The 22,519-nt window shown below is 52.8% G+C and overlaps 1 protein-coding gene across 1 annotated transcript in view; it reads right to left on the bottom strand.

Moving 5' to 3' along the window:
• Positions 1-22,519, bottom strand: part of LOC123749736 (protein groucho) — a gene marked incomplete in the record, with an annotated part of 135,633 nt that overhangs the window by 24,174 nt on the left and 88,940 nt on the right. The window contains 3 exon segments of the mRNA XM_069323609.1: positions 14,011-14,268; positions 16,143-16,217; positions 17,565-17,627. Coding sequence (XP_069179710.1) covers positions 14,011-14,268; positions 16,143-16,217; positions 17,565-17,627 — 396 coding nt within the window.

The following is a 22,519-nucleotide window of genomic DNA, read 5'->3' as shown; positions in this document are numbered from 1 at the left end:
AACAATATGCTGAAGGATCTGACCATCAAGGAGTCCTCGAGGTCCTTGTCTTCCATCTCTTTAAGTGTGGTATTCTAGACCCCCTATAAGTAGCCCCCCTTGTAAGTAGCCTTCCCTGTAAGTAGCGCCCCATATAAGTTACACGAACTGTTTCAAACAAGCACCTTTCATCTCCCCGTCACTCATTCAGTAATTCCCCTTATCTCATCCCCACCAATTGCCTATCCCCCCCCCCCTATACACTGGCGGGGGTTATACCCCCCTCTGTTCTTCACCCATTCACTTCTCTATACAGTCTCCTATTCCATGTTCTCTTCTCCCTGTTAATAGTCACCCTTCCTCTACAGATGTCGCCCATGAAGAAAGGGGGGAAGAGGAGGGGGAAATGGGGGCGGGAAATGAAGGGGGGGCGGGAAATGAAGGGGGGGCGGGAAATGAAGGGGGGCGGGAAATGGGGGGGAGTGGGTGGGCGGGAAATGGGGGGGGGCGGGAAATGGGGGGGGGGCGGGAAATGGGGGGGGGCGGGAAATGGGGGGGGGCGGGAAATGGGGGGGGGCGGGAAATGGGGGGGGGCGGGAATAAATGGAGAGTGGGTTAGGCATCAATCATTCAATTCTGGGTTTAAGGCGCGTAGACTTTAAACACTGTCCTTTACCGCCTGTACAATATATTAAGACTTCAATCCGTACACAATGAACAAAGGAAAATGACACACACTCCCGCGTGAGGAAATGTTCCGTGCTGCAGGAACCCGTTTCAAGTGTTCCGTGGGAGGGTGGAGGTCGACGTAGCAGCAGCAGCCGTTGAAGGCACGGGAGCGGAACACAACCGCCCGCCGCCAGCCTGGCGCGCGCGGGGCCGCTCTCTCCGCCTCATTCTTGGTGTCATTGGGCCATTTGGGGTTCCCCAAGGGTTACGGAGGTGAGAAGGGGCCCTAATTGGTGGCCTGTGAGGGTCTGCTGGTCCCGCCTCTCGCTAACTCATCGGCTGTCATGGCCAACTCATACCCATATGACTGGGAATCCAGGAGACCACCAGCTTTCCTGAGTTGAGAGAGAAGGCAGGGTCAGCATCAACTGTGTTGTGTAGCAGGGCATGGGGGAGGACTGTGGCGCCAGGGAGGGTTGGGGTGTGGCGCCAGGGGGAGGGGGGGGGGTGTGGCGCCAGGGAGGGTTGGGGTGTGGCGCCAGGGAGGGTTGGGGTGTGGCGCCAGGGGGGGGGGAGGAGGGGTGTGGCGCCAGGGGGGGGGGGGTGGCGCCAGGGGGGGGGGTGTGGCGCCAGGGAGGGGTTGGGGTGTGGCGCCAGGGAGGGGTTGGGGTGTGGCGCCAGGGAGGGGTTGGGGTGTGGCGCCAGGGAGGGGTTGGGGTGTGGCGCCAGGGAGGGGTTGGGGTGTGGCGCCAGGGAGGGGTTGGGGTGTGGCGCCAGGGAGGGGTTGGGGTGTGGCGCCAGGGAGGGGTTGGGGTGTGGCGCCAGGGAGGGGTTGGGGTGTGGTGCCAGGGAGGGGTTGGGGTGTGGCGCCAGGAGGGGTTGGAGTGTGGCGCCAGGGGGGGGGTTAGGGTAGCGCCACGTGGGGCTGGGGTGCGGCGCCAGGGAGGGGTTGGGGTGTGGCGCCAGGGAGGGTTGGGGTGTGGCGCCAGGAGGGGTTGGAGTGTGGCGCCAGGGGGGGGGGTTAGGGTAGCGCCACGTGGGGCTGGGGTGCGGCGCCAGGGAGGGGTTGGGGTGTGGCGCCAGGGAGGGGTTGGGGTGTGGCGCCAGGGAGGGGTTGGGGTGTGGCGCCAGGGAGGGGTTGGGGTGTGGCGCCAGGGAGGGGTTGGGGTGTGGCGCCAGGGAGGGGTTGGGGTGTGGCACCAGGAGGGGTTAGGGTAGCGCCAGGTGGGGCTGGGGTGTGGCGCCAGGGAGGGGTTAGGGTAGCGCCAGGTGGGGCTGGGGTGTGGCGCCAGGGAGGGGTTAGGGTAGCGCCAGGTGGGGCTGGGGTGTGGCGCCAGGGAGGGGTTAGGGTAGCGCCACGTGGGGCTGGGGTGTAGCGCCACGTGCTATTGTTTACAAACAAAGCTAGTACCAATGCATGATCCGCCACATCAACACACTCGCCCCAAGGCGCTCCCAGTCACACAACCCCACAAGGTGATCATGTGTACCTGGGATTCAACAGGTGTGAACAACCCATAATGAAGACCTGAGTTTACAGGAGGGGGAGGATGGGACGGGTTTACAGGAAGAGGAGGCAGGGAGGGAAGGGGGGGGGGGCTGTAGTATACAGTTGGGAAGATAGTTGTGTGTGGTGACACAGTATGACTATATTACTCTACCCCCCCCCCACCATCCCCACACACACAATGGTAAGTACACACACACACACACACACACACACACACGCACACACGCACGCACGCACGCACGCACGCACGCACACACGCACGCACGCACACACGCACACACACACACGCACACACACACACGCACACACACGCGCGCGCACACACACACACACACACACACACACACACACACACACACACACACACACACACACACACACACACAGGAGGGTATCCTGTGTGTGAACCCAACCAACCCAACCCTTTTCCCGGAGGGTATCGATTCATTTCTCTCAATGTTTGCGGACGATGCTAAAATTATGAGAAGGATTAAAACAGAAGAGGACTGTTTGAGGCTTCAAGAAGACCTAGACAAGCTGAAGGAATGGTCGAACAAATGGTTGTTAGAGTTTAACCCAACCAAATGTAATGTAATGAAGATAGGTGTAGGGAGCAGGAGGCCAGATACAAGGTATCATCTGGGAGAGGAAATTCTTCAGGAGTCAGAGAAGGAAAAAGACTTGGGGGTTGATATCACGCCAGACCTGTCTCCTGCAGCACATATCAAGCGGATAACATCAGCGGCATATGCCAGGCTGGCCAACATACGAACGGCATTCAGAAACTTGTGTAAAGAATCATTCAGAACTTTGTATACCTCATATGTCAGGCCAATCCTGGAGTATGCAGCCCCAGCATGGAGTCCATATCTAGTCAAGGATAAGACTAAACTGGAAAAGGTTCAAAGGTTTGCCACCAGACTAGTACCCGAGCTGAGAGGTATGAGCTACGAGGAGAGACTACGGGAATTAAACCTCACTTCGCTGGAAGACAGAAGAGTTAGGGGGGACATGATCACCACATTCAAGATTCTGAAGGGGATTGATAGGGTAGATAAAGACAGTCTATTTAACACAAGGGGAACACGCACAAGGGGACACAGGTGGAAACTGAGTGCCCAAATGAGCCACAGAGATATTAGAAAGAACTTTTTTAGTGTCAGAGTGGTTGACAAATGGAATGCATTAGGGGGTGATGTGGTGGAGGCTCACTCCATACACAGTTTCAAGTGTAGATATGACAGAGCCCGATAGGCTCAGGAATCTGTACACCTGTTGATTGACGGTTGAGAGGCGGGACCAAAGAGCCAGAGCTCAACCCCCGCAAACACAACTAGGTGAGTACAACTAGGTGAGTACACACACACGAGCGGGAGAATGCCAGGAGAGACTCCTGAAGACTGTACAGTGTTGCCAGCAAGCGAGGGTTGAGACGAGCTCTATAACTAACTTGTAACCTTCCCTGATAACCATAAATACCTTCATATAAACCGACCACCAGTTGCAAAGGCGGGGCTTGGGAGCTAGGCCCGCCTTTCTTGATGCCACGAGCTGTCTAATTACAAGTCTAATAAATCTAATAAATCAAGTCTAATTACACCGTCCTCCCTACACACCCACTACCTCACACCCGTAGCCACACCCACCCACTGAACAACCCACCTATAGCTACACCCACTAAGACACACCCCCCCCCCCCCCCGCACCTCGGGTCACTGACAACAGAAGCAGTTGCGCAAGTACTTACGAACCTGTCCATCTTTTCTCAATCTTTGGCGGCTTTGTTTACAATTATTAAACAGTTAATGAGCTCCGAAGCACCAGGAGGCTGTTTATAACAATAACAACAGTTGATTGGCAAGTTTTCATGCTTGTAAACTGTTTAATAAATGTAACCAAAGGCGTCAAAGATTGAGGAAAGATGTACACGTTCGTAAGTACTTGCGTAACTGCTTCGTGAATCTGGCCCCTAACCACTGACCCAAGTGGGAGCCCCGACACAGCGTAACTTGAACCAGGTGGAGAACACTAGTGGCAACAGTGGGAGCCGTCGAGGACCACCTCAATAAGGTGGAGCATGTGTAGAGGCGTCCCCTCACTGGTAGAGGCGTCCCCTCACTGGTAGAGGCGTCCCCTCACTGGTAGAGGCGTCCCCACACTGGTAGAGGCGTCCCCACACTGGTAGAGGCGTCCCCACACTGGTAGAGGCGTCCCCTCACTGGTAGAGGCGTCCCCTCACTGGTAGAGGCGTCCCCTCACTGGTAGAGGCGTCCCCTCACTGGTAGAGGCGTCCCCTCACTGGTAGAGGCGTCCCCTCACTGGTAGAGGCGTCCCCTCACTGACGCCATCGGGTCCTGACCCTCGCTAGGGGGGTGCAGGGCAGCCAGCCGCGACGGAGCCTTAACGACCACCACTAACTACCCCACCACCACTAACGACCACCAACTAGCAATTAGTGAACGAGGAGGAGGAGGAGGAGGGGGGGGGGGGGGGTCGAGGGAGCGTCTCAGCCACACATTCCTCTCCTTAACTTTACCTGCTTCCAGAACAGGTGTCTTATTGGTGTTGAACAGGTGTCTTATTGGTGTTGAACAGGTGTCTTATTGGTGTTGAACAGGTGTCTTATTGGTGTTGAACAGGTGTCTTATTGGTGTTGAACAGGTGTCTTATTGGTGTTGAACAGGTGTCTTATTGGTGTTGAACAGGTGTCTTATTGGTGTTGAACAGGTGTCTTATTGGTGTTGAACAGGTGTCTTATTGGTGTTGAACAGGTGTCTTATTGGTGTTGAACAGGTGTCTTATTGGTGTTGAACAGGTGTCTTATTGGTGTTGAACAGGTGTCTTATTGGTGTTGAACAGGTGTCTTATTGGTGTTGAACAGGTGTCTTATTGGTGTTGAACAGGTGTCTTATTGGTGTTGAACAGGTGTCTTATTGGTGTTGAACAGGTGTCTTATTGGTGTTGAACAGGTGTCTTATTGGTGTTGAACAGGTGTCTTATTGGTGTTGAACAGGTGTCTTATTGGTGTTGAACAGGTGTCTTATTGGTGTTGAACAGGTGTCTTATTGGTGTTGAACAGGTGTCTTATTGGTGTTGAACAGGTGTCTTATTGGTGTTGAACAGGTGTCTTATTGGTGTTGAACAGGTGTCTTATTGGTGTTGAACAGGTGTCTTATTGGTGTTGAACAGGTGTCTTATTGGTGTTGAACAGGTGTCTTATTGGTGTTGAACAGGTGTCTTATTGGTGTTGAACAGGTGTCTTATTGGTGTTGAACAGGTGTCTTATTGGTGTTGAACAGGTGTCTTATTGGTGTTGAACAGGTGTCTTATTGGTGTTGAACAGGTGTCTTATTGGTGTTGAACAGGTGTCTTATTGGTGTTGAACAGGTGTCTTATTGGTGTTGAACAGGTGTCTTATTGGTGTTGAACAGGTGTCTTATTGGTGTTGAACAGGTGTCTTATTGGTGTTGAACAGGTGTCTTATTGGTGTTGAACAGGTGTCTTATTGGTGTTGAACAGGTGTCTTATTGGTGTTGAACAGGTGTCTTATTGGTGTTGAACAGGTGTCTTATTGGTGTTGAACAGGTGTCTTATTGGTGTTGAACAGGTGTCTTATTGGTGTTGAACAGGTGTCTTATTGGTGTTGAACAGGTGTCTTATTGGTGTTGAACAGGTGTCTTATTGGATCAACACTGTCTTATGTTGACAGGTGGACAGCCCGCCTGCTATCATAACGTCGTGTCAGCAAGGTGGTCAGCCAGCCTACTATGTTATGATAGCAGGCGGGCTGTCCACCTTGCTGACACAATGTTATGATAGCAGGCAGGCTGTCCGCCTTGCTGGCACCATGTTATGATAGCAGGCGGGCTGTCCACCTTGCTGACACCATGTTATGATAGCAGGCAGGCTGTCCACCTTGCTGACACAATGTTATGATAGCAGGCGGGCTGTCCACCTTGCTGACACCATGTTATGATAGCAGGCGGGCTGTCCGCCTTGCTGACACCATGTTATGATAGCAGGCGGGCTGTCACCTTGCTGACACCATGTTATGATAGCAGGCGGGCTGTCCGCCTTGCTGACACAATGTTATGATAGCAGGCGAGCTGTCACCTTGCTGACACAATGTTATGATAGCAGGCGGGCTGTCCGCCTTGCTGACACAATGTTATGATAGCAGGCGGGCTGTCCACCTTGCTGACACCATGTTATGATAGCAGGCGGGCTGTCCACCTTGCTGACACCATGTTATGATAGCAGGCGGGCTGTCCACCTTGCTGACACCATGTTATGATAGCAGGCGGGCTGTCCACCTTGCTGACACCATGTTATGATAGCAGGCGGGCTGTCCGCCTTGCTGACACCATGTTATGATAGCAGGTGGGCTGTCCACCTTGCTGACACGATGTTATGATAGCAGGCGGGCTGTCCGCCTTGCTGACACCATGTTATGATAGCAGGCGGGCTGTCCACCTTGCTGACACCATGTTATGATAGCAGGCGGGCTGTCCACCTTGCTGACACCATGTTATGATAGCAGGCGGGCTGTCCACCTTGCTGACACCATGTTATGATAGCAGGCGGACTGTCCACCTTGCTGACACCATGTTATGATAGCAGGCGGGCTGTCACCTTGCTGACACCATGTTATGATAGCAGGCGGGCTGTCCACCTTGCTGACACCATGTTATGATAGCAGGCGGGCTGTCCGCCTTGCTGACACGATGTTATGATAGCAGGCGGGCTGTCCGCCTTGCTGACACGATGTTATGATAGCAGGCGGGCTGTCCGCCTTGCTGACACCATGTTATGATAGTAGGCTGGCTGTCCTCCTTGCTGACACGGTGTGTGGGTGTTGGCAGCTAAGCTAAGCTGGCTCCCTCTTGTCAGGGAGCTGTGAGTGTGTGAGAGGTTCTTCACGTGTTCCACCATATGTGGATGTCCATATACAAATACTGTGTAACACACATATATACAGCCTTCGATACTCTCACACACGGTTTGATGTTTTGGGTTAAATGTTATTAATATTTTGAGGTTATTATTTATTAGGAGGGTTCTGGCCGGTATTTCATGTAGGAATTATGTATTGTGGGGCTTGGTCTTTCATCGTGTAGCTCCATGTCTCTTGACGTCCCTGTCTCACAGGAAGGAACAGGAGGGGGAGAGGGGACAGGAGAGGGGAGGAGACAGAAGGGGGAGAGGGGACAGGAGGGACGAGGCTGGACACAGCAGCCATCTAGCCATTTTTTCTTCACTAAGACATTAAGGTACATCTACATTTGTGCAGCTGCCCTAGACTATATGAAGGGTGTGGGGGTGTACAGGGTGTGTCAAGAACTAGCTGCCCTAGACTATATGAAGGGTGTGGGGGTGTACAGGGTGTGTCAAGAACTAGCTGCCCTAGACTATATGAAGGGTGTGGGGTGTACAGGGTGTGTCAAGAACTAGCTGCCCTAGACTATATGAAGGGTGTGGGGTGTACAGGGTGTGTCAAGAACTAGCTGCCCTAGACTATATGAAGGGTGTGGGGTGTACAGGGTGTGTCAAGAACTAGCTGCCCTAGACTATATGAAGGGTGTGGGGTGTACAGGGTGTGTCAAGAACTAGCTGCCCTAGACTATATGAAGGGTGTGGGGTGTACAGGGTGTGTCAAGAACTAGCTGCCCTAGACTATATGAAGGGTGTGGGGGTGTACAGGGTGTGTCAAGAACTAGCTGCCCTAGACTATATGAAGGGTGTGGGGTGTACAGGGTGTGTCAAGAACTAGCTGCCCTAGACTATATGAAGGGTGTGGGGTGTACAGGGTGTGTCAAGAACTAGCTGCCCTAGACTATATGAAGGGTGTGGGGGTGTACAGGGTGTGTCAAGAACTAGCTGCCCTAGACTATATGAAGGGTGTGGGGTGTACAGGGTGTGTCAAGAACTAGCTGCCCTAGACTATATGAAGGGTGTGGGGTGTACAGGGTGTGTCAAGAACTAGCTGCCCTAGACTATATGAAGGGTGTGGGGTGTACAGGGTGTGTCAAGAACTAGCTGCCCTAGACTATATGAAGGGTGTGGGGGTGTACAGGGTGTGTCAAGAACTAGCTGCCCTAGACTATATGAAGGGTGTGGGGTGTACAGGGTGTGTCAAGAACTAGCTGCCCTAGACTATATGAAGGGTGTGGGGTGTACAGGGTGTGTCAAGAACTAGCTGCCCTAGACTATATGAAGGGTGTGGGGTGTACAGGGTGTGTCAAGAACTAGCTGCCCTAGACTATATGAAGGGTGTGGGGTGTACAGGGTGTGTCAAGAACTAGCTGCCCTAGACTATATGAAGGGTGTGGGGTGTACAGGGTGTGTCAAGAACTAGCTGCCCTAGACTATATGAAGGGTGTGGGGTGTACAGGGTGTGTCAAGAACTAGCTGCCCTAGACTATATGAAGGGTGTGGGGTGTACAGGGTGTGTCAAGAACTAGCTGCCCTAGACTATATGAAGGGTGTGGGGTGTACAGGGTGTGTCAAGAACTAGCTGCCCTAGACTATATGAAGGGTGTGGGGGTGTACAGGGTGTGTCAAGAACTAGCTGCCCTAGACTATATGAAGGGTGTGGGGGTGTACAGGGTGTGTCAAGAACTAGCTGCCCTAGACTATATGAAGGGTGTGGGGGTGTACAGGGTGTGTCAAGAACTAGCTACGTGATGCTACAACTGCCCCTCACACAGGATGGTTAGTCATACAGAGACATGTGATCAGTAGTCAACACTGGCAGACTCTGGGTGCATTATGGGGATATCATCATCAACACGCGAGGTAATATATTCAGAATTATATACATCTGAAGCGTGCAAAGGTGCCCATGACAGCTAGGGAATACACAGGTACAAGGAACTGAGGAGGGGAGATTACCCATAGGACTCTCCCCTTTCCCTATCTCCCCCTCCCTTTCATTCCCTTTCCTTACCCTGAATCAGGTCACTGGCCAAGGCAAATGATGAGTTTAGTGGCCAAGTATTTGCTTACCTGTGGTTTACCTGTGTCATGTTTCCTTTGGTTCCCATTAGCCAGCTTCACTCTACTCTGCCAGTGATAATTAACTTGCTAGTCTCAGCTTGCGCCAGTAAACCAATATAGACCTCACAGCCTGGTTGATCAGGCACGGCAACATGTACCACCCCCACCCCCTTACCCCAGAGTAGAGCGGGTGGACGTCCCTAACATGATGACAACATTATATAACCCCTGGCGGAGGTTCGAGTCATTACTGAGACACCGGACTGAGGGTTGCTGTGACGAACACACTAGCGCTCACCAGCCTTGACCACCTTACACACTGAGGCTTCACTACATGACACCAGGAGACCACACGGAGAGGAGAGCAGGACAGGAGCAAGGAAAGCACAGGGAGAGGAGAGGAGGACAGGAGGAAGGAGACCACAGGGAGAGGAGAGCAGGACAGGAGCAAGGAAAGCACAGGGAGAGGAGAGGAGGACAGGAGCAAGGAAAGCACAGGGAGAGGAGAGGAGGACAGGAGGAAGGAAAGCACAGGGAAAGGAGCAGAGGACAGGAGGAAGGAGAGAGGAAGGGAGAGGAGCAGTGGGAGAGAACACGCCCGACAGTAACCCCAGATACCGAGACAGGAGATGAAAGGGGAGATGGACAGGGGACTCGAGGGGACAGGAATGGAGCGGGTGCTTCGCTTCAGTGGGTTCAGGGGCTCCTCATAGGGGGAGGACAGTTCCCACACGTGGGGGGGAGGTGAAACCCGAGGTGGGTCAAGGGGAAGACGGGTTGTCAAGGGGAAGGGGGTTGGGGGTTGGGGAAGGGGGTTGTCCCCCACTCCCCACCACCAGTACCCATCTAGACAAAGCGTCTCTCCTCGCTTCACACAGTTCCCGCGCCACAGGCAGAGTGCATTTCTTTACAAGTATTGAATTCCAGTGCACTCGACCCGGGGCCGAGTGCACGAGCACATTGTCAATCTCTCTCTCTCAACATCTGCAGCGCTCGTGTTGATATCGGTTATGTTGTCACGGATTTGGTTATCGTGCATAAAGATGATATCCGGATCTTCCACTGTCACGCTGTTTTTTTGGGGTGTGATAAACCTGTCCTCATACTGATTTGTTAAGATTTCACGATATTCTTTGTCGTCTTGTGTATTTTGTCCTGTTCTGTGACTTCCTCAACTGTTGCTTCTGGGAGTTTGTATATGACCATAATAAGTAGGTTTATTTTCTTAATTGTTACTGCCAGTACTTGTAGCAGCACATTTGTATAGATAAGGAGTTAACAAGGTCCTCTCTCATCTCCACACCTGCTCCTGCATGTCACCTATTTACCTCATCACAGCTATACACAGGTTACCTTGAGGTGCTTCCGGGGCTTAGCGTCCCCGCGGCCCGGTCGTCGACCAGGCCTCCTCGTCCTGCTCCTCCAGATGTGTATAGATGGTGCCTGACAGCTGAGTGGGCAGCGCTTCCGATTCCTAGTCCAGAGGTTCCGGGTTCGAACCCCGGTGGAGGCGGAGACAAATGGGCAAAATGTTTTTTTTCGCCTTTATGCCCCTGTTACCTAGCAGTAAATAGGTACCTGGGAGTTAGACAGCTGCTACAGACTGCTTCACGGGGGTGGAGGCCTGGTCGAAGACCGGGCCGCGGGGACGCTAAGCCCCGAAATCATCTCAAAATAACCTCAAGATAAGAAACCCAACCATTTGGGCATAGACGGTCTCGCTTCACGCAGGTCGGCGTTCAATCCCCGACCGTCCACAAGTGGTTGGGCACCACTCCTTCCCACCGTCCCACCCCAAATCCTTATCCCGACCCTTCCCAGGGCTATATAGTCGTAACTCGGATCTTTCCCCCCCCCCCAGATCTTGCCTTCCTAAGAGTGGCATAAACAAGTGAGCATCTACAGAATAACTCTATATACATCTTGCACTCAAATGTGTAGATGGTCAAGCAGGGAACCTTATATTGAACGGTTCCTATCTCATCAATAATATATAATTCTTCTTAACAGCTTAATATATGATGGTAAAGTTCTCCTTTGTGAAGCCATGCATCTATTTTATATTATATTATATTATATATATAAGACACTGGGGGGGGGGTAAGACAGCCCTGGAGACACTGGGGGGGGGGTGAGACAGCCCTGGAGACACTAGGGGGGGTAAGACAGCCCTGGAGACACTGGGGGGGGGTGAGACAGCCCTGGAGACACTAGGGGGGGTGAGACAGCCCTGGAGACACTAGAGGGGGGGGGTGAGACAGCCCTGGAGACACTAGGGGGGGGGGTGAGACAGCCCTGGAGACACTAGGGGGGTGAGACAGCCCTGGAGACACTAGAGGGGGGTGAGACAGCCCTGGAGACACTAGGGGGGGGTGAGACAGCCCTGGAGACACTAGAGGGGGGGGGTGAGACAGCCCTGGAGACACTAGGGGGGGTGAGACAGCCCTGGAGACACTAGGGGGGGTGAGACAGTCATGGAGACACTAGGGGGGGGTGAGACAGCCCTGGAGACACTAGGGGGGGTGAGACAGCCCTGGAGACACTAGGGGGGGGGTGAGACAGCCCTGGAGACACTAGGGGGGGTGAGACAGCCCTGGAGACACTAGGGGGGTGAGACAGCCCTGGAGACACTAGGGGGGTGAGACAGCCCTGGAGACACTAGGGGGGGGTGAGACAGCCCTGGAGACACTAGGGGGGGTGAGACAGCCCTGGAGACACTAGGGGGGGGGTGAGACAGCCCTGGAGACACTAGGGGGGGTGAGACAGCCCTGGAGACACTAGGGGGGGGTGAGACAGCCCTGGAGACACTAGGGGGGGTGAGACAGTCCTGGAGACACTAGGGGGGTGAGACAGTCCTGGAGACACTAGGGGTGGGGTGAGACAGTCCTGGAGACACTAGGGGGGGGGGGTGAGACAGCCCTGGAGACACTAGGGGGGGGGGTGAGACAGCCCTGGAGGCACTAGGGGCGGGGGTGAGACAGCCCTGGAGACACTAGGGGGTTGAGACAGTCCTGGAGACACTAGGGGGGGGTGAGACAGCCCTGGATACACTAGGGGGGGTGAGACAGTCCTGGAGACACTAGGGGGGGGTGAGACAGCCCTGGAGGCACTAGGGGGGGGTGAGACAGCCCTGGAGACACTAGGGGGGGTGAGACAGCCCTGGAGACACTAGGGGGGTGAGACAGCCCTGGAGACACTAGGGGGGGGGTGAGACAGCCCTGGAGACACTAGGGGGGGGGGGGTGAGACAGCCCTGGAGACACTAGGGGGGTGAGACACCCCTGGAGACACTAGGGGGTGTGAGACACCCCTGGAGACACAAGGGGGGGGGGTGAGACAGCCCTGGAGACACTAGGGGTGGGGTGAGACAGTCCTGGAGACACTAGGGGGGGGGTGAGACAGCCCTGGAGACACTAGGGGGGGGGTGAGACAGCCCTGGAGGCACTAGGGGCGGGGGTGAGACAGCCCTGGAGACACTAGGGGGGGTGAGACAGCCCTGGAGACACTAGGGGGGTGAGACAGCCCTGGAGACACTAGGGGGGTGAGACAGCCCTGGAGACACTAGGGGGGGGTGAGACAGCCCTGGAGACACTAGGGGGGGTGAGACAGCCCTGGAGACACTAGGGGGGGGGGTGAGACAGCCCTGGAGACACTAGGGGGGGTGAGACAGCCCTGGAGACACTAGGGGGGGGTGAGACAGCCCTGGAGACACTAGGGGGGGTGAGACAGTCCTGGAGACACTAGGGGGGGTGAGACAGTCCTGGAGACACTAGGGGTGGGGTGAGACAGTCCTGGAGACACTAGGGGGGGGGGGTGAGACAGCCCTGGAGACACTAGGGGGGGGGGTGAGACAGCCCTGGAGGCACTAGGGGCGGGGGTGAGACAGCCCTGGAGACACTAGGGGGTTGAGACAGTCCTGGAGACACTAGGGGGGGGTGAGACAGCCCTGGATACACTAGGGGGGGTGAGACAGTCCTGGAGACACTAGGGGGGGGTGAGACAGCCCTGGAGGCACTAGGGGGGGGTGAGACAGCCCTGGAGACACTAGGGGGGGTGAGACAGCCCTGGAGACACTAGGGGGGTGAGACAGCCCTGGAGACACTAGGGGGGGGTGAGACAGCCCTGGAGACACTAGGGGGGGGGGGGTGAGACAGCCCTGGAGACACTAGGGGGGTGAGACACCCCTGGAGACACTAGGGGGTGTGAGACACCCCTGGAGACACAAGGGGGGGGGGGTGAGACAGCCCTGGAGACACTAGGGGTGGGGTGAGACAGTCCTGGAGACACTAGGGGGGGGGTGAGACAGCCCTGGAGACACTAGGGGGGGGGTGAGACAGCCCTGGAGGCACTAGGGGCGGGGGTGAGACAGCCCTGGAGACACTAGGGGGTTGAGACAGTCCTGGAGACACTAGGGGGGGTGAGACAGCCCTGGAGACACTAGGGGGGGGGTGAGACAGTCCTGGAGACACTAGGGGGGGGGGTGAGACAGTCCTGGAGACACTAGGGGGGGTGAGACAGCCCTGGAGGCACTAGGGGGGGGTGAGACAGCCCTGGAGACACTAGGGGGGGGTGAGACAGCCCTGGAGACACTAGGGGGGTGAGACAGCCCTGGAGACACTAGGGGGGGGGGTGAGACAGCCCTGGAGACACTAGGGGGGGTGAGACAGCCCTGGAGACACTAGGGGGGTGAAACACCCCTGGAGACACTAGGGGGGTGAGACACCCCTGGAGACACTAGGGAGGGGTGAGACAGCCCTAGAGACACAACCACCCGCCCTAGCGTCACCAACCCTATGGAAAGTAGGGGGGGACACGGAAAGGGACCACCAGAGAGAGCAGAAAACAAGATGTACTCACCGCGCGTTCGTCGAGTAGCGCTGCAGCGCGCTCTTCGGCGCGCTCTCTCTTGTCGTCGGCGCGGCCGAGGTCGGGTTTGCCGAGCATGGAGAGCGGGTGGGCGGGGAGACCCATCAGGGAGGCGGAGGACACGGCGGAGAGGAGACCGTGCGGGGCTCCGGAGGACGGAGGCATTCCCGCCAGGGACGGGTGGGGCGCCATGGGCAGCGTGGGGGCATGGGCGCCGTGGGGTATGCCCGCCTGAGCGTGCATCTGTTGCTGTGCACAAACACAAACTCAGTCTCAATACATCTGTTGTGAGTCTCTACACCTGTCTCGACACCTGCTCAACACCTGTTGTCAGCCTCTACACCTGTTGTCAGTCTCTACACCTGTCTCTACACCTGTATAACACCTGTTGTGAGTCTCTACATCTGCTCAACACCTGTTGTGAGCCTCTACACCTGTATAACACTTGTTGTGAGCCTCTACACCTGTCTCTACATCTGTATAACACCTGTTGTGAGCCTCTACACCTGTATAACACTTGTTGTGAGCCTCTACACCTGTCTCTACACCTGTATAACACCTGTTGTGAGCCTCTACACCTGTATAACATCTGTTGTGAGCCTCTACACCTGCTCAACACCTGTTGTGAGCCTCTACACCTGTATAACACCTGTTGTGAGCCTCTACACCTGTATAACACCTGTTGTGAGCCTCTACACCTGTATAACACCTGTTGTGAGCCTCTACACCTGCTCAACACCTGTTGTGAGTCTCTACACATGCTCAACACCTGTTGTGAGCCTCTACACCTGTATAACACCTGTTGTAAGCCTCTACACCTGTATAACACCTGTTGTGAGCCTCTACACCTGCTCAACACCTGTTGTGAGTCTCTACACATGCTCAACACCTGTTGTGAGCCTCTACACCTGTATAACACCTGTTGTAAGCCTCTACACCTGTATAACACCTGTTGTAAGCCTCTACACCTGTATAACACCTGTTGTGAGCCTCTACACATGCTCAACACCTGTTGTGAGCCTCTACACCTGTATAACACCTGTTGTGAGCCTCTACACCTGCTCAACACCTGTTATGAATCTATGAAAAAAAATTAACTAAAAATCCCAGGCGGGTTTCAAAACAAAAATTAACATACTTTTATTTAATTTAATATACTTCTTACTTTAATTTTACTTTTATTGTATTTGAAATAAGTATTTTTTACCCGTAATTAAATAAAATCCAGGTTTTATGAAAATATTTTTTGAACATCTCAGTTTGAATTACAATTATTTCAATTTATTTGTTTCTTACGGGAGGAGGGGGTGTTGGGGAGGGGATGGGGGGGATGGGATGGGGGGTGTTGGGGATGGGATGGGGGGGGTGTTGGGGATGGGATGGGGGGGGGTGTTGGGGATGGGGGGTGTTGGGGAGGGGGGGTGTTGGGGATGGGATGGGGGGGGTGTTGGGGAGGGGGTGTTGGGGATGGGATGGGGGGGGTGTTGGAGATGGGGGGTGTTGGGGATGGGATGGGGGGGGGTGTTGGGGATGGGATGGGGGTGTTGGGGAGGGGGGGTGTTGGGGATGGGATGGGGGTGTTGGGGAGGGGAGGTGTTGGGGACGGGATGGGGGGTGTTGGGGATGGGATGGGGGGTGTTGGGGATGGGATGGGGGTGTTGTGGATGGGATGGGGGTGTTGGGGATGGGGGGTGTTGGGGATGGGATGGGGGGTGTTGGGGATGGGGGGTGTTGGGGATGGGATGGGGGGGTGTTGGGAATGAGATGGGGGGGTGTTGGGGATGAGATGGGGGGTGTTGGGAATGAGATGGGGGGGGGTGTTGGGGATGGGATGGGGATGTGTTGGGGATGGGATGGGGGGGGGTGTTGGGGATGGGATGGGGATGTGTTGGGGATGGGATGGGGGGGTGTTGGGGATGGGATGGGGGGGTGTTGGGGATGGGATGGGGGGGTGTTGGGGATGGGATGGGGGGGGGGGTTTGGTGATGGGATGGGGGTGTTGGGGATGGGATGGGGGTGTTGGGGATGGGATGGAGGTGTTGGGGAAAGGATGGGGGGTGTTGGGGATGGGATAGGGGTGTTGGGGAAGGGATGGGGGTGTTGGGTGGGGAGGAAGGACTCACCCCGATAATAGCGTTCAGCTCCGTCATGGTGACCTGCTTCGCTCTCTCCACCGCCGTGGCCACCTGCTGCTGGTGCTGTAGGGGGGAGACAGGTACAGTCAACACCCCGCACACACCTCTCAAACCCACACACGCGCGTGCACACCAGTCACTCCAGCCCGTCCTCCAAACAAAGATCCAAAAGTGATTCCATGCACCCGCCAAACCCCCTGTTTATGAATGAAAAGCGGTTTACACACGACTCACAACTGCTGACGTTCGAACATATCCGGAACAAGTGCTTCACTGACGAATTTTGTTCGAATCACAACGCTATAATTGCTTCACCCACGTACTACAAATACAAATAATCGCCAACAGAACCTAAACACCTAACCTAACCTATGCCTATATATGCACAATATCCTAATATATTATAATATTAATTTATACTTGAGAAAATTCCCGTTTTGAATGAACAGCATGTTAAAATTTATGAATGCGTCTGTGGGGTTGACCGCTGAATGTAATGGACTTGAGTCGAGGACGGGTTGGTCACTCACCCATCACACACGGTAACTCACCACTCACTTACCACACACACAGTAACTCACCAGTCACTCACCCACCACACACGGTAACTCACCACCCACCACACACAGTAACTCACTAGTCACTCACCCACCACACACGGTAACTCACCACTCACCACACACAGTCACTCACCCACCACACACGGTAACTCACCACTCACTTACCACACACACAGTAACTCACCAGTCACTCACCACACACAGTAACTCACCAGTCACTCACCCACCACACACGGTAACTCACCACTCACCACACACAGTAACTCACCAGTCACTCACTCACCACACACGGTAACTCACCACACACAGTCACTCACCCACCACACACGGTAACTCACCACTCACCACACACAGTAACTCACCAGTCACTCACCCACCACACACAGTAACTCACCACTCACCACACACGGTAACTCACCAGTCACTCACCACACACGGTAACTCACCAGTCACTCACCACACACGGTAACTCACCACTCACCACACACAGTAACTCACCAGTCACTCACCCACCACACACAGTAACTCACCAGTCACTCACCCACCACACACAGTAACTCACCAGTCACTCACCCACCACACACAGTAACTCACCACTCACCCACCACACACAGTAACTCACCACTCACTCACCACACACGGTAACTCACCAGTCACTCACCACACACAGTAACTCACCAGTCACTCACGACACACGGTAACTCACCAGTCACTCACCACACACGGTAACTCACCAGTCACTTACCACACACAGTAACTCACCACTGACCCACCACACACAGTAACTCACCAGTCAGTGACCCACCACACACGGTAACTCACCAGTCACTCACCACACACAGTAACTCACCTCCTGAGACAAGAAGGGAAGGACCTGAGCAATGATTGCGTTGAGCCGCTTGGCAATCTCCGTCTGTCAGAAGAACAAAAAATAATACTTGGTTAGTGTTTACAAACAAGGGAACACGTGGCTTTCTTGGTTAGTGTTTACAAACAAGGGAACACGTGGCTTTCTTGGTTAGTGTTTACAAACAAGGGAACACGTGGCTTTCTTGGTTAGTGTTTACAAACAAGGGAACACGTGGCTTTCTTGGTTAGTGTTTACAAACAAGGGAACACGTGGCTTTCTTGGTTAGTGTTTACAAACAAGGGAACACGTGGCTTTCTTGGTTAGTGTTTACAAACAAGGGAACACGTGGCTTTCATTCACAGCAAAATATACACGCATTGTAAATCCTGAACTGCACGTGGAGTGAGGCGGTGGAGATCTTGGCCACCTCCACCACCACCCAGCGAGGTGATGTATGTGATGTATTCTCCCAGCGTGGAGAATACATCACATACGCTCATGATGTCACTCACATAACATCACAACCTGGACAATCAGCGTCGCTACTGGCCAACACTACTAGGGGGCCAGATTCACGAAGCAGTTACGCAAGCACTTACGAACCTGTACATCTTTTTTCAATCTTTGGCGACTTTGTTTACAATTATTAAACAGTTAATGAGCTCCGAAGCACCAGGAGGCTGTTTATAACAATAACAACAGTTGATTGGCAAGTTTTCATGCTTGTAAACTGTTTAATAAATGTAACCAAAGCCGTCAAAGATTGAGGAAAGATGTACACGTTCGTAAGTACTTGCGTAACTGCTTCGTGAATCTGGCCCCAGGACAGCAATTGAATTCTTAAACAAAAGTAGAACTAAACAAAAGTTCCAGATAATTCACACTGAAAAAAAGAAACCCGGACCCCATTACCCTTGAGGTTATCTTGAGATGATTTCGGGGCTTTAGTGTCCCCGCGGCCCGGTCCTCGACCAGGCCTCCACCCCCAGGAAGCAACCCATGACAGCTGACTAACACCCAGGTACCTATTTACTGCTAGGTAACAGGGGGCATAGGGTGAAAGAAACTCTGCCCATTGTTTCTCGCCGGCGCCTGGGATCGAACCCGGGACCACAGGATCACAAGACCAGCGTGCTGTCCGCTCGGCTTCCGGCTCTTGCCAACCTGGGATCCAACATGCGGGGGTCGGCAGAATACTGGCACTCAAGGGCAATAGAACAGATCAAAATTTACATCACTGGCAGATTAAGCAAAGAAAAACCCTCTTTGAAAACCTGGGGAGATTCTGAAGCCTCAGTATAGACATACAGCTTCACTTATATATGCTCTTGGTGGCCTGCTATCATAATAAAGTGTCAGCAAGGCGGACAGCCCGCCTGCTATCATAACATCGTGTAAGCAAGGTGGACAGCCCGCCTGCTATCATAACATCGTGTAAGCAAGGTGGACAGTACGCCTGCTATCATAACATCGTGTAAGCAAGGTGGACAGTCCGCCTGCTATCATAACATCGTGTAAGCAAGGTGGACAGTCCGCCTGCTATCATAACATCGTGTAAGCAAGGTGGACAGTCCGCCTGCTATCATAACATCGTGTAAGCAAGGTGGACAGTCCGCCTGCTATCATAACATCGTGTCAGCAAGGTGGACAGCCCGCCTGCTATCATAACATTGTGTCAGTAAGGTGGACAGCCCGCCTGCTATCATAACATGGTGTCAGCAAGGTGGACAGCCCGCCTGCTATCATAACATGGTGTCAGCAAGGTGGACAGTCCGCCTGCTATCATAACATCGTGTAAGCAAGGTGGACAGTCCGCCTGCTATCATAACATCGTGTCAGCAAGGTGGACAGTCCGCCTGCTATCATAACATCGTGTAAGCAAGGTGGACAGTCCGCCTGCTATCATAACATCGTGTCAGCGAGGCGGACAGCCCGCCTGCTTTCATAACATCGTGTCAGCAAGGTGGACAGTCCGCCTGCTATCATAACTCATACTATATATCCCATTTCCAAATATCCCTTCACCAGTGTCCGTCCATCATATTTACTCCCCCCCCCCCCCCCAACCCCTCTAAAAAATGGGGGAAGAGGTAGGGGACGAGAAGAGTTGTGGGGGGATAGAGTGAGGGAGCCGGAGAGGGGGGGGGGGTTGAGGGGGAATAGAAGGGCAGCAGAAGGGAGAATGAGGTGAGGGGGGGGGCAAGCTCCCCCCCCCCCTCCTCCCTAACCTAACACTAAGGTAATAATGTAGGTAAGGTCCAGGGGGGGTGGTGGGGGGGGGGGAGGGGGGTAAGACTCACGCCATCCACCAATTAATAATGCTATCATCGAGGCATAATTGCCGGGAGTATAATTGGCTGTTATCATGAGGCCATCATGTCCGCACGCGCGCCCACACACACACAGGGGAGACATGATCACCACATATAAAATTCTCAGGGGAATTGACAGGGTGGACAAGGATGGCTTATTTAACACAAGGGGCACACGAACAAGGGGACACAGGTGGAGACCGAGTACCCAAATGAGCCACAGAGACGTTACAAATTACTTTTTCAGTGTCAGAGTAGTTAACAGGTGGAATGCATTAGGCAGTGATGTGGTGGAGGCTGACTCCATACACAGTTTCAAGTGTAGATATGATAGAGCCCAGTAGGCTCAGGAACCTGTACACCTGTTGATTGACAGTTGACAGGCGGGACCAAAGAGCCAGAGCTCAACCCCCGCAAGCACAATTAGGCGACTACAATTAGGTGAGTACACACACAGGAGCCGGCGGCCAAGCGGACAGCACGTTGTACACGTGATCCTGTGGTCCCGGGTTCGATCCCGGGCGCCGGCGAGAAACGATGGGCAGAGTTTCTTCCACCCTATGCCCCTGTTACCTAGCAGTAAATAGGTACCTGGGTGTTAGTCAGCTGTCACGGGCTGCTTCCTGGGTGTGGGTGTGTGTATACTCACCAATTTGTGCTTGCGGGGGTTGAGCTCTGGCTCTTTGGTCCCGCCTCTCAACTGTCAATCAACAGGTGTACAGATTCCTGAGCCTACTGGGCTCTATCATATCTACACTTGAAACTGTGTATGGAGTCAGCCTCCACCACATCACTGCCTAATGCATTCCACCTGTTAACTACTCTGACACTGAAAAAGTTCTTTCTAACGTCTCTGTGGCTCATTTGGGTACTCGGTCTCCACCTGTGTCCCCTTGTTCGTGTGCCCCTTGTGTTAAATAAGCCATCCTTGTCCACCCTGTCAATTCCCTTCAGAATTTTGAATGTGGTGATCATGTCCCCCCTAACTCTTGTCTTCCAGTGAAGTGAGGTTTAATTCCCGTAGTCTCTCCTCGTAGCTCATACCTCTCAGCTCGGGTACTAGTCTGGTGGCAAACCTTTGAACCTTTTCCAGTTTAGTCTTATCCTTGACTAGATATGGACTCCATGCTGGGGCTGCATACTCCAGGATTGGTCTGACATGTGTGATATACAAAGTTCTGAATGATTCTTCACACAAGTTTCTGAATGCCGTTCGTATGTTGGCCAGCCTGGCATATGCCGCTGATGTTATCCTCTTACCGCCAACTTGCTTATGAAGTTATGAAGAACTCTCCAGACACCCAAGAGAACGCCTTGAAGGACACCATCGTCTATGCCTTCACGTGCCCACTTGGGGACCGTCAGCCCCAAAGATCTCAGTATATAGGCAAGACCACAAGCCACAAGGCTCCATCAAGGAGCATGTCATCTCCTCACACAACCAGACCATCACCAGAGACATCTTAACAAGCAACACAGAAATAATCGACAGGTATAACGACAACAGGAGACTCGACATCAGCGAGGCACTACACATCAACAAGTCAAGACCAGCAATCAACAACCAGTTAACACAATTATATTCTAGCCACTTCAGGACCCCGAGCCAACACAGAGACAGGAGCAGCAACAACACAAGCTGCTTATGTTGATGCTTGTAATACCATATTAATATCCACTGTTATGCCATTCATCCACTTGTTTACCTCATCCTAAGATAATACAATCCTTTGTAAATGCTTCGTAAGTTAGTCTTTGAAAATGTAAGTAATAATAGTAGTAGTAGGCTTCCATCAGTCTCAGCCACATATGCAAAATGCGTCAGACCATAATAAAGTGGCGTCAGACCACAATAAAGTGAGAAAATAAACTTTGGATAGTTAATTTTTCAACTTCCCTCGACAGTGAAGAAAAAAAAAACAAGAAATATTGAGAAGATTCGTTTTAGACTCAATCATTAAAATTACCCTCTTGGCCATATTCAACAACACATGTTTACAAGCAAGACTCCTCCCCAAAAATATATTACATAATTATATATATATATATATATATATATATATATATATATATATATATATATATATATATATATATATATATATATATATATATATATGTCGTACCTAGTAGCCAGAACTCACTTCTCAGCCTACTATGCAAGGCCCGATTTGCCTAATAAGCCAAGTTTTCCTGAATTAATATATTTTCTCTATTTTTTTTTCTTATGAAGTGATAAAGCTACCCATTTCATTATGTATGAGGTCAATTTTTTTTTATTGGAGTTAAAATTAACGTAGATATATGACCGAACCTAACCAACCCTACCTAACCTAACCTATCTTTATAGGTTAGGTTAGGTTAGGTAGCAGAAAAATTTGGTTAGGTAGGTTAGGTAGTCGATAAACAATTAATTCATGAAAACTTGGCTTATTAGGCAAATCGGGCCTTGCATAGTAGGCTGAGAAGTGCGTTCTGGCTACTAGGTACGACATATTATATATATATATATATATATATATATATATATATATATATATATATATATATATATATATATATATATGAATAAAAACTCACACCCCAGAAGTGACTCGAACCCATACTCCCAGAAGCAACGCAACTGGTAACTACAGGGCGCCT

The sequence above is a fragment of the Procambarus clarkii genome, chromosome 13, assembly GCF_040958095.1.
Source record: "Procambarus clarkii isolate CNS0578487 chromosome 13, FALCON_Pclarkii_2.0, whole genome shotgun sequence".
NCBI lineage: Eukaryota > Metazoa > Arthropoda > Malacostraca > Decapoda > Cambaridae > Procambarus > Procambarus clarkii.
This window is presented reverse-complemented; position numbering and strand designations above follow the sequence as displayed.